The sequence below is a fragment of the Sprattus sprattus genome, assembly GCF_963457725.1.
Source record: "Sprattus sprattus genome assembly, chromosome: 15".
Lineage (NCBI taxonomy): Eukaryota > Metazoa > Chordata > Actinopteri > Clupeiformes > Clupeidae > Sprattus > Sprattus sprattus.
The window spans coordinates 15598045-15613184 of NC_137913.1; the positions used below are offsets into that span (position 1 = coordinate 15598045).

The 15140-nt window shown below is 46.5% G+C and overlaps 1 protein-coding gene across 1 annotated transcript in view; it reads right to left on the reverse strand.

Moving 5' to 3' along the window:
• Positions 1-12622: 12622 nt before the first annotated feature.
• The window catches only part of ppil2 (peptidylprolyl isomerase (cyclophilin)-like 2), a 40524-nt gene continuing 38006 nt past the window's right edge, over positions 12623-15140 (reverse strand). Inside the window, exon 20 of the mRNA XM_080853111.1 lies at positions 12623-13432. Within this exon, the coding sequence (XP_080709237.1) occupies positions 13291-13432 (142 nt within the window). The 3' untranslated portion in view covers positions 12623-13290. The remainder of the gene's footprint in view (positions 13433-15140) is intronic.

Sequence of the window (15140 nt, forward strand, 5' to 3'; positions counted from 1 at the left end):
AGAGGCATGTATACACAGACAGTCTCCTTCTCCCACAGCAATTCAGGGAAATGACAAAGAGGCAGTGAAATGGAAAAACATGGGTGCTGCTGGTATCGGCTAATCTCTGTGCCAGCGATATTTCAACGTCTCAGTCACTAGCCACAGAATATCGTTGGGCCTTGGCGGCATCATCAGATTACTTTGTCCAGGGCCCTTTGATCAAGCCTGCCCCTGTCCTCACACATATGGGCACACATAGATACACACATTCACACACACACAAACTCTCACGCAGACAAACACTCTCAGACACACAAGCGCACACATACAAATTTTAAGAAGGTCAGGAATAGATTCTTTGAGTGTTGCCATATGTCAAAGTGAAATACTGTACCATCTAAAAATAAACGCTTTAGTTTTGGACTAGGAAATCAATGCCGGCTGTTTAAGCAGACACATACACACGCATGTCTGAGGCGTGTCTGAGGCGTGTCTGAGGCAGTTTGCTTGTGTGTGTATTCCCAAGACAGGCCTGGTCAAGATAGGGGCCAAACAGAGACTGGAAGTGAAGTGGGAAGGTTGTGCTAAATAGCATGTGCTCCGGCGATGACCCAGTAAACCTCTTCCCCCTCCTCCTCCTCCTCCTCCTCTCTTGTATGGGAAAAACACTCACAGTTTTCTGTCCTTCACTTCCAGAGATAACATGCTACAGAGAGTCTCTCACTGATAACAACTTGCACTACATTTTACATTTGAACCAAACAAACTCAGATCACTTCACTGTCCAATGTTTCTCACTCTCTCTCTCTCACACACACACACACACACACACACACACACACACACACAAACACAAACACCCACACACACACACACACACACATGGTGTTCATACGTCAAGCCTCACCAACATGCAGTTCTTTGTTCTCTCCGGCCTCCTCTTCCCTTCCTCTCTCTTTCGCTCTCTCTCTTTCTCTCTCTCCCTCCCTCCCTCTCTGTCTCTCTGTGTGTGCGAGAGAGCAAACTGGAGGTGGAGGTCCCGCTGTCTGCGTCTCCACAGCGGGCTCACATTAGCCTCCACTCTGCCGTTGCTGCCGCCACCGCTGCTATTTTGGGCCTCCAGTGACATCAGAGGGAGGCCCCGCCGTCCTTCCGTCCGTTCCCCCAGAGCGATGACTCACAGCTGCAGAGAGACGGCGCCGGGGCCTACGAGCGCGAGCACCCAGAGCACACTACTTAACGTTTCCATTCAGCCTTTAAAAAAAAAAAAAAAAAAAAACATACACGCAACCCCAGCTAAAGTGATTTGGAGCATGGGAAAGTAGAAATGTTATCACGAACAGAACAACAGAAGGGTGGATTTGACTAACCTGGTTGGCTCGAAAAACAAAGGAGAACTGACATGCTTTTCACATCATTTGGCATTCATTGTTTGACAGATGCTTTTATCCAGAGCCACACACAGTGCAGGCACTACATACATTTATTTACAGGTATGTGTGCTCCTTGTGGAGTATTAAAATGTCTCTGGGAAACCTGTTAAACCTGTGAAAGTGCAGTAGGTTCTGTGATCAAACAATGTAAAACAATACAAAACATGTATTTTATACCAGTTTGACCCAGAATACTAATATAAACTTGTCTATGACTGTTCAGACACAACAATCAAAAAGCCTTGATCATAGGTGGAAGGCTATTTGGAAGGCAAAAAACTTTTTTTGTTTTACTAAAATGTGTGTTCCTCTCATGCATTGAGGCTCTCTTCTTTGCAGGATGAGAATAATGGCTGACTCTTCAAAAATGTGTGGTCACATGACCAATTTCTTCTATTGTTCCCTAGAAACAGGGGGTGGCACAACTTCCCCGCTGGCACAAATCACCCCACTCTCCCCTTCATATTTTCATATGTTCTCCACAGCATGACTGCAACCCATCTGTATCCAAGTCAAGTATTAAGTTAGGGCCATGTGTATCACATATCACATTCATGTTTAAGGTCTGGCGTAGTATAAATGTACTTATTACTGCCCAGGAACTCAGGTTAAATTCTGTGTGAAAATAAAACCAGGTGTTATGAAATGTGCTCTGCGTCTGTATCTTTATGACCCGGCCTCTTGAGGGAGCCCTGCCGTGTGTCATGTGGTCAGGCTGGCAGGCAGGTATGGGCACACGGCACTCTCTGGCGATGGCGTCACCGCGACCAAGCATCCCACGCACCACCCTGCAACGACGAGGGCCCTTCTCTTCGGCATTGAGTGTTGTTATGGCGACTGCACTGACGTGCGCTTCCACTGAGAGTCATTGAACAAAGCACCGGAGACTGATGCCCGCGGCTGGCCAATCAGGAGAGGAGCCTGTGACAACATCGGTGAGCTAATGCAAATGATAAAAACAAGTAGGACCTGAGAGGCAAGAGAGAGAGAGAGAGCAAAGAGAGGAAGGGAGAGCAGAAAACGAGACAGAGAAAGAGAGAGCGAGAGCAGAGAAAGGGATAGAGATAGAGAGTGAGAGAAAGCTGAGAGGGAAGACAGAGGAGGGTAGAGCTGTCATTCTCAGTTACACACTGCCCATAGGACACACTCCTTAGCATGTCCCTTCCATTATTTACATTTACATCATTATACAACCACAATCACTTTCTTAAAGAAGGAGAGGATCTTTTTCAAGGAAAATACAAATAAAATGGTAAACAAATAAAATGGTAAACAAAAACACATTTTTATACCTCCAAGTCCTGTAAGCTGTGTTTCCATATGTAGGCCTCCATACATCCCCACTTGTCCACAGGGTTTGTGCAAATTCATTCATTCATAAATGGGCGGGACTGAGGAACATGGGCTTTACTTACCCTATAGCCATGTCCCCATCTCAACACAGAGCCATATCTGTGTTTCACTATAGCTGTGCCCAAGGTTGGGAAGGTTACTTTTTGAATGTAATAGGTTACATATTACTTGTTACCCAAAAATGTTATGTAATAAAGCAATGTAACTATTTGAATTTACTTATTTAATTTGATTACTTTTTGATTGGCAGATGAGAAGCGGTGCAAATTCAATTGAGGGAACCAATTAAAAGCAACGCTCAAAATGTATACACATACTGGCAAATGAGATGAGTCTGTCTAGGTGGCGAAAAGATGAAATGCAACTAAATTAATGTTATTTTCTACATACATTGCTTCTTGCATGTACTTGTTTAGAGAGAATTGTGTAAGTAGCCAAAAAACTACCCGAAACATGGAATTAGTGTATGTGCAAAAGTAAGTGAACCCTCGGCTGCATTGGTAAAGTCAAGTAGGTAACAGATTCGGTGAAATACATTTTGGCTACTCACACAATTCCCTCTAAACAAGTACACGCAATTGATAAACATAAACCTGACATTTCATACATGGAAAACTGGTGATGATAAAATATGAAAATCATGGTCAAACAACAGAAAACTCTAAACTGCTCAATACTTTCAAGCAGCACTGTATAAGACCTAGGAAAAACAATGTTGTGTTTCCTAATTACCTAATACCCCGAAAATGTCCTAGGCCTTAGCTTTTCACCTACAATTCTATATTCCAATGTCACCCCTTTGTAATTACCAACATTTTGATTGGTAATTCATTTAATTACATATTTTTGTCAATACCTGTAACAGATCCCAATTACACATACTGTATATTTTGTAATTTAATTACGGATCTCCTTTACATGTAAATAGTTACTCCCCAACCCTGGCTGTGCCCCTTCATGAGATTTGTATCTCCATAGTTGGCATTTCTCATAGCTCTGTCCTCCTAGCTAGTTTGTCCTCATATACATGCGAGCCCCATAGCTGTGTCCTTGCAGCTGTCTGTTCCCATAAACGTGTTTACTCATAGCAGCGATTCTTCCACTCGTCTGCCTTTTCATCTGCGTGTGTTTGGAGTGTCCTCCTAGCTATGTGTCGTCTTGTCTTGTCGGCTCTCGTAGATGTTTGTCCTTGTTGTCGACTGCCCTGACCTCGCAAGTCCTCAGCCTGGTGGCTCTTTTGGGGCGGTGGCGGCGGCGGCCAGACAAGGCCTCATTTACCTCCAACACACTCATCTCTCCGCCTCCTAGTCTCCAAGGTTTCACTGATGGCCTCATCTCAATCTTCATCTGTCTGTCTCACTGATGACCTCATCTCAATCTTCATCTGTCTCTCACTGATGACCTCATCTCAATCTTCCTTTGTATCTCACTGATGGCCTCATCTCACTCTTCCTCTGTCTCACTGATGACCTCATCTCAATCTTCCTTTGTATCTCACTGATGACCTCATCTCACTCTTCCTCTGTCTCTCACCAATGGCCTCATCTCAATCTTCATCTGTCTCTCACTGATGACCTCATCTCACTCTTCCTCTGTCTCTCACCAATAGCCTCATCTCACTCTTCATCTGTCTGTCTCACTGAAGGCCTCATATCACTTTTCCTCTGTCTCTCACTGATGACCTCATCTCAATCTTCCTCCGTCTCTCACTGATGGCCTCATCTCACTCTTCATCTGTCTGTCTCACTGATGGCCCTGCTGTCCTCCATTACTCGTTGCCCAATGTTAAAGACAGTTCTTTCCTCCCATCTCTCTCTCTCTCTCTTTCTCTCCTCCTGTTCACATCCAAGTCAGTTTCACCACAACAATAACTTTAACCTTTAACCTTTCCTCTGCGCATTGGATTGGTTCATGGTGGACTGTGCTTCCTGTATTCAGGAAGGCCCTGTGGCAGTTAATCTCATGCCACCCCTGGTTTATTTCAAGCTCTTTGCTTTCTCTGTCCGCCCAAACAAGTCGCTCACTCTCTGTAAGCAAACATACACAAAATTGCTCTGCCGGGCATTCTCCACCCTCTCTGCATTTTCTGCCGCAACATGCAATCGAACAGTCAACACAAGCCTAAGCCCAAGCCCGCCCTGGAGCCGAGCCAGAGCGCCAGCAGCCAACTCCGCAAACCACCTAGATTCCAGCTGCTGCAGCGCAGAGGCAAGGAGGATGGAGGGCTGGTGAGTGTGTGTGTGTGTGTGTGTGTGTGTGTGTGTGTGTGAGTGAGTGAGTGTTAAATAGAGTATTCAGGCAATACAGAGACAACTTAGCAGTCAAAAAATACCAGAGACTGAACACATATAGGCCTATACACAAACACACACACTCCATTGGACATAACGTGCAACACCAACACTCCATAAAACAGAAAGGCACATGTGGCTGTGCTGTATTAGCGAGCCATTAACTGCTGCTCACCTCAAAGGTCACACTATTCATGCTAAATTTAGCCAGTGTTTATTTCAGTAACAGTATGTGTGCCCACTCACACACACACATTTGCACAGCACACACCCTCATGGAATTACACACAAAGAGTTTCTCTGTTGTCCCTAGCTGCAGCTTACGGCTATAAAAACAGTACATTTTCCCCCTTTTTCTCAGAAGCTTGAAGCGGGTGATGGGAATTCCTAGAGCCCATTTATATTTTTTGGCTGTTGGTTCACCCTTTCCTTCCCTCCCTCTCCCTCTCTCCGGCTGCATGTCCAATCCATTCTCTCCTTTCCTCCTCTCCCTCGGCTTTGCCCCTCTCTCCTGTTGCTTGGCGTCACTCCGTCATACTTCACCTATCTGCCCCTCTCACTCTCCATTCCTCAAATCTCCATGTCTTCTCTCTTGTTTGTTCCCCACTGCCTCAACCGGGTCTCTTCCTGTTCCCTCCTCCCCCCCATCTTTTCCATTCACCTCTCCCACTCAGTTCCTTCTGTTCTCTCCTCCCTTCTCCTCAGGCAGCTCATTATTTTTTTATACAACAGTTTGATTCGAATTTCTGATTTGACAAGAGGCGTCCCATGAGCAGGGATATCCCGGCCCAACTCAGCGCAGACTGTTCCCCACGGACTGATCACTCTGTGTTTGATATCCTTTAACTATGGAATTCTAAGACTTCAACATTCCATTCATTCAAAATGAGAGAGCAGAATGGCAGCCAGTGCAAATTTGACAGTTTCCGAGAGAAGAAAGGGAACAAATGGAGTAGGGGAATGTACAAACTGACATGTAATATGAAGACAGGTGACTGCACAGGTAAATGTAAATGGAATGATAGGAATTAATGGGCACACCTTTCCGACTCTGAGCTTGGCTGCAGGGTGACAGTATACTTTGCTTTCCTCCACTCCCCTCATCTCTTCCACTCCCAGTCAGTCCCTCTTTAATTCTTCTTTTCCCTTTTCCTGTCACCCTTCCATCTATTTCTCTCCTACATTCCCATGTCCTCCTCTTGTCTGTCTCCCTTGTTGCACAGACAGTCCCTCTGCTCGTCTCTATGGTCTCCTGCTGTTCTGGGCCTCGGAGGCAACAGAAGAGCATCCCACCAAACGCACAAGCTGCTTTTGTCTCGATTAAGGAGTTCGGCTGTTAGCTGTTAAATGCATCACCTGTGCGCCTATGCCTGCTAGTGTTCAGAGACTGTCTGACAGTATGATCTCTGTGTTGGTGGTTTAAATGAGGTGTACAGACTTCAGGTGTACAGACTGACAGGAGGAATCTTGGGATCACATTGCCGCCGGTCCTGAAGACTGGATTGGGTCTCTGTCTGATTTGTCGTGGCATGCCAGCATTTCTGATGCAACTCCAGGGCAATTACACCAGTGAAACAATATTATGTCAGCTGAGGGCTGGAAATATGTGTGGATGGAATGAGGATGTGGATAGCGGGGGCCGTGAGACCAGACTTAATGGAGTATGAGACTCGACTCCAAACGTTACACAGTAGAAAAAATAAATATATGCTTTGCTGATTTGGACTTGGGTAGCTTCACGATGAACTCTGCAACCCCTTAGCGTCTGTATAGCTGCAGGCACTCTGAAACCATTTATTTGGGTCTCTGTTGCCTCTGTGTAGTGCTGTGTGTGAGACATGATTCATAAGTCACTCCCGCTACACCCGTCTCAGTCATCCAGACAGCAATTGTGAGGCATGAGACAAACAAATTGCCAACCTTTCGACTGTGGTGAGATTGAAAAGAGCATGCATGGACACACACACACATAAAAATGCACACAGACAGACATGCATACATCAACTGTGGAAGGGGGAGACTGATTGAGTAGACAGAGGCACTCTTAGAGGATGACTCATCGCCTGTCTCGTCTGGACTTGACAGTGACAGACGGCTAGAAGCACCAGTGCGATTCCGGCCACGACCCCTCCAGACCCTCCTGTGTCCTGGATGCTTCGTCTTGCATGCAGGCGAGACGCATCCTCCCCGGATCATGCCCACCGCCTGGGCAGAATGGCCAGAGAGGACTGTGGGGGAATGCAGCGAGGGGCGAAAGCCTGAGATAAAGGGATTTGAAGTTGCAGTAGAGTGGGGGATTGAAGCATGAACTGGAGATAAGGGCAGTTTAATCCTCCTCCCGGTGTTGTGTGCTTTTGTGCTTCTCTTACAGCTCTCGTCTGATAAACCCCATGCAGCTGATCAGGTCCTGAGCCTTGTCTATATGTTTTTAAATGGTTTGCCACCAAAACCTTTAGAGGATTCTCGTTACTGTGCTGAGCAAGATCCAAAATGGCACTTCCTAACAAAATCCAGATCGTAGATTTTGAACAGAATCGGCAGACATCTGGCCAACTATAACTGTATTGCTTTTAGGAGACACAGCACAGGTCTTCCCTGACTAATCCTTCTTGGCCCCTCAAGCTCACTCCTCTGTAATTTATTTACAGATGCTTCCTTTCTTACCTCATCCACCTGGGGAAAGACCAATACATGAATGTCAGACAATAGGGGTCACAGTGAGGTGACTAAAACCACCATAAACTTAGTACTATAGGTCCTGAGGTCCAAGTGAAGATGAGATTTTGTGAAGAATAAGGCAGCTGGCAGGCCAAATGGACTTACCACTGATAGCCTACCTAGTGGCCTGCCATGGGAGAACATAGGAGGTGGTTGGAAGGTTAGAAGAAGGGAAGCCATAGCCAACAGGAAATCCTACTGTGGTAAAAGAAAATGGAGGCAGCTAGGTAGGGAAGAGAGACAAAGGAGAGAGAGGACAAGAGAGAGCTACCAAAGGAAAGGTAAACAGAGAGTCATGTGAAAAAGGGGAAGGAAAGGAAAAGAGAATACTTTCCAAAATATGAGCGTGGCTAGCTGACAACAAGCTTTCCAAAAAACCGCCGGCACATAGTCGCACAAACATCTTATTTGGTGCTGGACCATGACTTCTCAGTGAGCTAAAAGAGTTGATAAGGATAGAACTAGCCAGTTATCCTACCACCTCTGTGGAACCGAGGATACTGCCATCATTTGAAGCAACTAGGTCTTCATTGCATTTAATACCTCAATACCTGGAACCTTAATACCGGGAACTAGGTTCCTAAGAAGCTTCTAATTAGCTTCTACCTGATGGACAAACATAAGATGCAGACATCTCCAAAACAAGCTGATTAGAGTAATGATGGGTATTGATGACAAAGACAGAACAGGAAGGAAACATTTCTGGGAAGCATGCGCCACTGTGGCTTTAACTCTGTGTATAATAGTCTCTAAAACAAGCCCAAGTTAAGTGTTTATTATTATTTTCTTAAGGTTGGGAATGTGTAGTCACAAGATCAGGGCCAGTAGCTACTGACCACCACTAAGTGGACATAAAGTGGACATGTGTTTCCAGGAGCATCTGAATGAAACCAATAGCATATAAAAAAATTGGAAATATATGTATCACAAGAACAAACAAATTAGCAAAATGGCCTCAACTTCACAGGGACCGTCCTTGTTGACACAAGACGCCATTTTGTTAGACTATTAATGACACAAACAAAAACACGCAATAAAGAATTGAGAGAACTAGGAGATGCAGATGACAGGCGCCACGGTGACCTGACGGGGACCCTGTATCATCCCCAAAGCAGCCTCGCTTCTGCCAAGATGTATTATGGAATGCTAGGGTCTTTTGTGCCCCCTGCAGTTGCAGCTTCTCTGACCTCATTGTGTCAGCGAGGCCCAGTGGAGCGAGGTCCGGACCAGGGTTTGACTTCTCGTGTTTCCCAGATCGTAGTGGGCCCCATACACGAGTCGCTGAGAAGATTCATCTCTAGTTGCAGGGCCGGCAAAGATAAACGTGTGTGTCAGTGAGCTCAAATAAGACAGACATACAAAATGCAGATTACACTGAGAGAAATCCCCCCCCCCCCCCCACCACCTCTCTCACTCTCTCTCTTACACACACACACCACACATACACACACACACACACACACAATCATTCGAATTCCATTCACACAGCAGCCCTTGCCTGGTACCATATCTCAGCTGGTACACTATAAAGCTTCCTTCATTAAGGATTCTGGCTGTGTTTTATCTCAGCAAGAAAAAGAGCGAGAAAGAGAGAGAGGATATGCAGAGAAACATAAAAGGAGTGTGTGAGAGGATTAAAAAATAAAAAAGACTGACAAAGTGAGTCTATGTCTACACTGTATAAAAAAAGAGGAGGGGGGGGGGGGGCATGTTTTGATCTCCATGTAGTGGACTGAATATGTGACCCTACCAATGATGCTGCATAAGGGCTGAATGAGATACCCTCAGCAGGTGCACTGATGGCTGCATAAAAAACCATGTCACTGTCACACACAGTCACATACACAGACAATGGGTGTGTGGAGCGCGAGGAGCGTGTGTACAGCGCGCGAGCAGGGCAGAAGCGGAGTCCACAAACACACACACAGCCCCGGAACATTCTCTCTGCGTCAGCAAGCCGGCGCTCCCGTTGTTACCTGAGCCGTCAGCAAAACCCATAAAAGTATCCCAGGGGCGCGTCGGCCAGCACTAGCCCTGAATCAGCTGAACACTGGCACAGCTGGACACTACGGAGGCACTGGGCAAGGCCAGCCGCACCGCCACAATGAGCCGCGGCAGCCACAGGTGCCGTCTGTCTGCCGTCCGGAGTGATTGATACGGTTGCAAGTTTATGGACCTTGCTCACTCACTCACTGCCTCTGACATTTATATGCCTGTTAATGTCCATTTGCTTTTAATTCTCCAACTCCTCTGGTTTCCTCCAGGAGTTTCTTGGTGATCTCTCTCTCTCTCTCTCTCCCTACCGATCTCTCGTTAATCTCTCCCTCCTGCTTTCTTTCCCTTTCATCTTTCCATGATTCCATCATTCATTTTGGTTCTAGTACTCATCAGCATAGTTGCTAGAGGAGATTAAAGCCCCCCTCTGCCTTTCCCTCTCGTCTCGTTTCTCTGATGAGGCCATTTCCCACGTAGTGACATAAAACATTAGTCCACACGAGACAAGCAGAAGTACCCCATCAAGCCTACTTTTACAGAGATGCTCAAATGAAACAGGACCAACCAGCACCAAACAAACAGACCCGACAGATGAGTGGCGGCACGGAGAGAGAGAGAGAGAGAGAGAGAGGGGGGACAGAGAGAGAACAGAGTGGACAAGTAAAAAAACCCTAATAAATAATAATAATAATAATAATAATAATAATAATAACAATAATACTAATGATAATACAATTTGCCCAGGCACTGCAGAACATAAAGCTCATTATGCTGACAACAACATATTGAAGCCATTAAAGGCACAAAGATCCCTGATCTGCACATGAAAGAAGTCCAGGGCTACATCCATGCTCCTGATACACGTGCAATGCAATGCCATTGAGAGAGCGGTGGAGCACGGCCTGAGAGAACAGAGAGATGATCATGTTTGTCTTTCAGCCATCACCGCGTACAGGAAACAGGATAGAAAGTTCAAGGATTGTGCGAGCATTATGTAACGGATGAGACAGACACACAAACACCCCTTCATCCTCTCCCCCTCTCCTGTGCGGTGTGTCCGACACACATGCTGCAAGCTCATTTCCTCCTACCACTCACCTGTGCACGGACACACACCCACACAGTCTAGTGGGATCAACAACAGGCACTATCTGGACTGAAAGCTGTCAGTAAGCGTTTGTGTTTAGTTTGGCGTCACCATGGCAGCCAAACAGGAAGTCAAACACCATTCTATTCATTGTTCTCTCACCTCCCAGCTACTGACGTAAGTGCACTTGTGTGCTTGAAGATTTGCCAGCAGCCGTGTACTTAGATCAAGCATATCTGAATTTTATGGGTAGGGTTTAATGGGACTCCTGGGCTCAGGCTAACCAGTGCTCTACCACCATCCATGCCTAATGCGAAACAAAGATCATTGGTGGCACAACATAGCTGATGGTGAAACTAAGGCAGCTGGTGCTTGTGTTTCGGTGCTTCGCTGCACTGCACGGCTGCGGTCATAAATGCATGTGTGTTCAATTAGTGCACAGCACTCTTGCAGCTATGTCCTGGTCACTTCATGATGAATCTGATCCCCGAGTGACAGGATTAGAGAAGCAGTACTGATGAGATTGCATGTCTGATTGGTGTACTAGTCTAATGGAACGATCATTTATTACAGGCATAGAACATGGGTTTTATTCCCCAGCCATAAAAGACCACAACTAAAAGACAGTATACAATTCCTGTACTGCAAACGACTTTGAACACCTGTGCTCTATATATACACACGTGTATGTAAATCGTGGCACGGTTATGGCTCAGCACCGTGGTGAGGTGATAATGGCAGTGCCACGACGCTGGAGGGGGCATCTGGGTTAGGGTGGAGTGGAGTGATGTTTATGTCTGCCGGCTGTGCCCCTGCTGGCGGCCCGAGACGAGACGGTAGAGTAGAGAGCGCCAGCTGAGGCCAGCAATGCAGTGGCAGCACCGACACCTACACCAGGGCCGACTGACAGAGGAGCTGTGGGAGGAAGGAGACAAGGCAATACCACCGATGCTGCTGCTGCAACCATCAACAACACAAGCACCTCCTGTAGCTTCTCCTCTTCACCCCAGCCCAGACTGGCATTCTTCCCTCCTGCACCCAGATTTACAGCCCACCCGGCTCAACACCACAGACAGCATGGCTTTTCTTTGGTTTGTCTGCGTTTAGTGTGTGTGTGTGTGTGTTTTGTCTGTGTGTTTTTAAAACACACTTGTCTGTTTATAAAAGGCCCCTGCTGGAGCCTGGTCTCTCCAGAACCTGTTAAATCACAGAGAGAAGAAAGGGAGGCTGGAGAGGAGAAAAAGAATCTCCCTCCTCAGCAGTTAAATAAAAGTCAAGGACGGGGCGGCGACAAAAGCACCCGCTCAGAAAAGAAAACACAGAAAAGAAGAACACCGCCAGTGCCACTGCCAGATCTAAATCCAGTGTGTTTACCAGTCTGGCCTATTGTATGTTTGCCATGAAGGGGGTGGGGGGAGTGGAGCTGCAGCCTGATGGTTTACAGCTTAAAGAGCCTCCTCTGCTCTCTGACCTGGAGCCTCAGCCCAAGCCAATCTATAAGCCAGAGCTGGCTGATAGCATGTCTGAATGTCTCCCCAGTTAAATTTAGCCTTTGACAGGCCCCCTTTGCCTTACAAGCAAAAAAATAACAAGCATGTGAAAGATAAATATGAAGTGGAAAAATGTCAGAACAATTGTCAGCAGGCAAGACACCAAGTTGTTTAAATGAAATGAGTATATTTAGAAAGATTGGAGAGAATTTAATATGCCATTTACAAATGCAAAACCCACCACCTTATAAACAAAAACTAAAAACAGGCAAAAAGAAAAATGTATCTACTGCAGAAAAGACATGTAGACCTGCTTTAAAACATCCTTGTATAACTACTATTTGCTGCTGGCAAAAACACATTATTGACTTTGTACAAAAACAAAACCTCTTTATGTGCTACAGCTTTGACACAGGGGTAACTGTGGGAAGTGAATCATAGTGGAGAGGGCTCAAAGTGACCCTGTCGAGGGAGGGAGGTCTGCCAGACGAATACAGGACATCATCACCAGAGGAGAAAATAAAGCTGCTGTGTGTGCAGAGTTCAGCAGTATGGCCCTCGCACCGAAGCAGATCAATAAGGGGCTCCGATGCCAGCGACAACGAATACTCGGCTGCGATGGAACGCAGATCAATGCGAACACGAGCACTGTACACATGCTCTGAATGAAAGGAGAGAGGGAGGGAGGGAGGAACAAACACCTGATTGGCTACAATGAAAACAAACAACATGTACACAGCCTCTGCTCTTCTGGTTGCCAGATTCAGAGAAAAGGAGTCGGAGAGAGGATCTAGGCTCGAAGCTGGGAGGGAAACGTCTGGGGTTTGTGAGGGTTAGAGGTGTCCGTAGAGGTTCATGTGGGGCTGAAGCCACAGGAATGTGGCGGTGTGAAGGGTTGTGACCTGGCTGGGTCTGCGGGAGAGACGCCCTCCCCTTCCCCATCACCAGGAGCTGAAGTCTCCGAACCCTGTCCTGCCTTTGGGCTTCTTGAATGGCACGTCGCTTGTGGAGGGCTTGCTGGTGGAGGGCTTGCTGGTGGAGGACTTGCTGGTGGAGGGCTTGTCGCTGTCCGCAGGGCGTTTCCTGCGGAGGGAAGAGAAGGCTGGTGATTTAGTGAACCGCACACAGAGATGGCAAAACTCACCACCTGCTCACACCCAGGCTAGTCGCACCTCTGGGCCAGAACCTACCAAACCTGTGAGATCTTCCTGATACTACCGCATAATGCTCACTGACTGCTGTCTCTGGCAAGCGATGACTTAATGAATACATTTATGACACAAAATAAACTTGAATGTACAAGGTTATTAAATCACAGCGAGCTTGATTCCTTGAACGAACACACACACAGGTACACACACACAGGCGGGCACACACACACACACACAGGCGTGCACACAAACACACAGGCGCGCACACAAACACACACACAGAGCCCGTGAAGCAGCAGGTAGAGCGGTGGAGTCCCAGCTGTCGTGAACCTTTGGTGGACAGGTCTCTGTGGGGGTTCATGGGTAATTAAGATGGCTCCTGCCGAGACCCTGGGAGGCTGCTGCTTCAACCCCAGATCCCATGAGCTATGCAACACATCTGTCCCTTCAAACACACACACGCACACGCGCACACACAGGCACACGCGCACACACATCACTCTCACCCCTATACAATCAAGCTGATTTCAAAGCAACCTTTGCTTTAGGGATTGGGCATTTCAAGCAAAAAACGATTCGCTGGCATCGCTAGGGAACTTTTCGAAATGCTATTCAACATTCCTCCCCCTCACTACATCTGCGTAGCAGTTATAGCCTACTAGTCAACGGTGCTTCACTATGTAGAGGGTCAACAAACTGCATCTCTGTACAACTTCTCATCTCTATGGGCCGAACAAAGAACTGTTTACGAAATGCCAGTCAAGTGTTATAGTGGTCCACCGATGAATTGGGCCGATTAAATGCCATATTGACATTATCGGCCTTGCAAGCTGATGCGAATTAAGACAATCAGTGTGACAGTCAGCATAGATTTCCAGTATAGTGATGCCAGTTAAACTAGCGATCGTTGCTATCTTACTTCAGCATAAGGAGCCATTGAAACAGTTGGCAGTTGCTACGGTGTCGGTGTGTTAATATAAACTAATGTTAATTAGCTGCCAGGCCAAATTTATGTATTTGGGTGCCAAACAGTAAAGCTACACAGTGTTTCTACTGTTTGTTATTATAATTTTGCCAGTAAAATGATGGAAACTGTAACATAAGCTAGATAAATAGCTTTTCATTAAATTTCTTCCTCAGACGCCTCAGAACATTACAGTACAATTCTACATTAACAATCTGACCCTAGGGAGCACCCAAACGACCTGAACTGCTTTTTAAAAGGCGTATTCTTTGAACTTTTTGATCGCTCCTCATAAAAGCCTACTGATGAACTTCAAATTATGTGGCCGGGAAAACAACAAATTGTTGAAATCCTTATAACAAGGACTTTTAGAAAATGCATAGATAATGAGGCCTGAAACATCTTTGTACGTACCAGGGTACAGTAACCCCATTCGAGTCACTTAGGCCACGTTTACACGGAGCCTTGATTGCCTGAATCCGAAAAGGAATGTTGTGGTCCACACAAACCCGGCGGATTTGGTCACTGAATACTGCAACATTTTGAATCCAGTCTCCAGAGTGGGAAGATTCGAACCCACCAGCAGATCCGTGTTTGAGTTGACACCCGATCTGCTCACTTTTTAACCCGATTACGTAATTGCCCCAAGTGAACGCCTCGCAACCTCAGCCTGAAC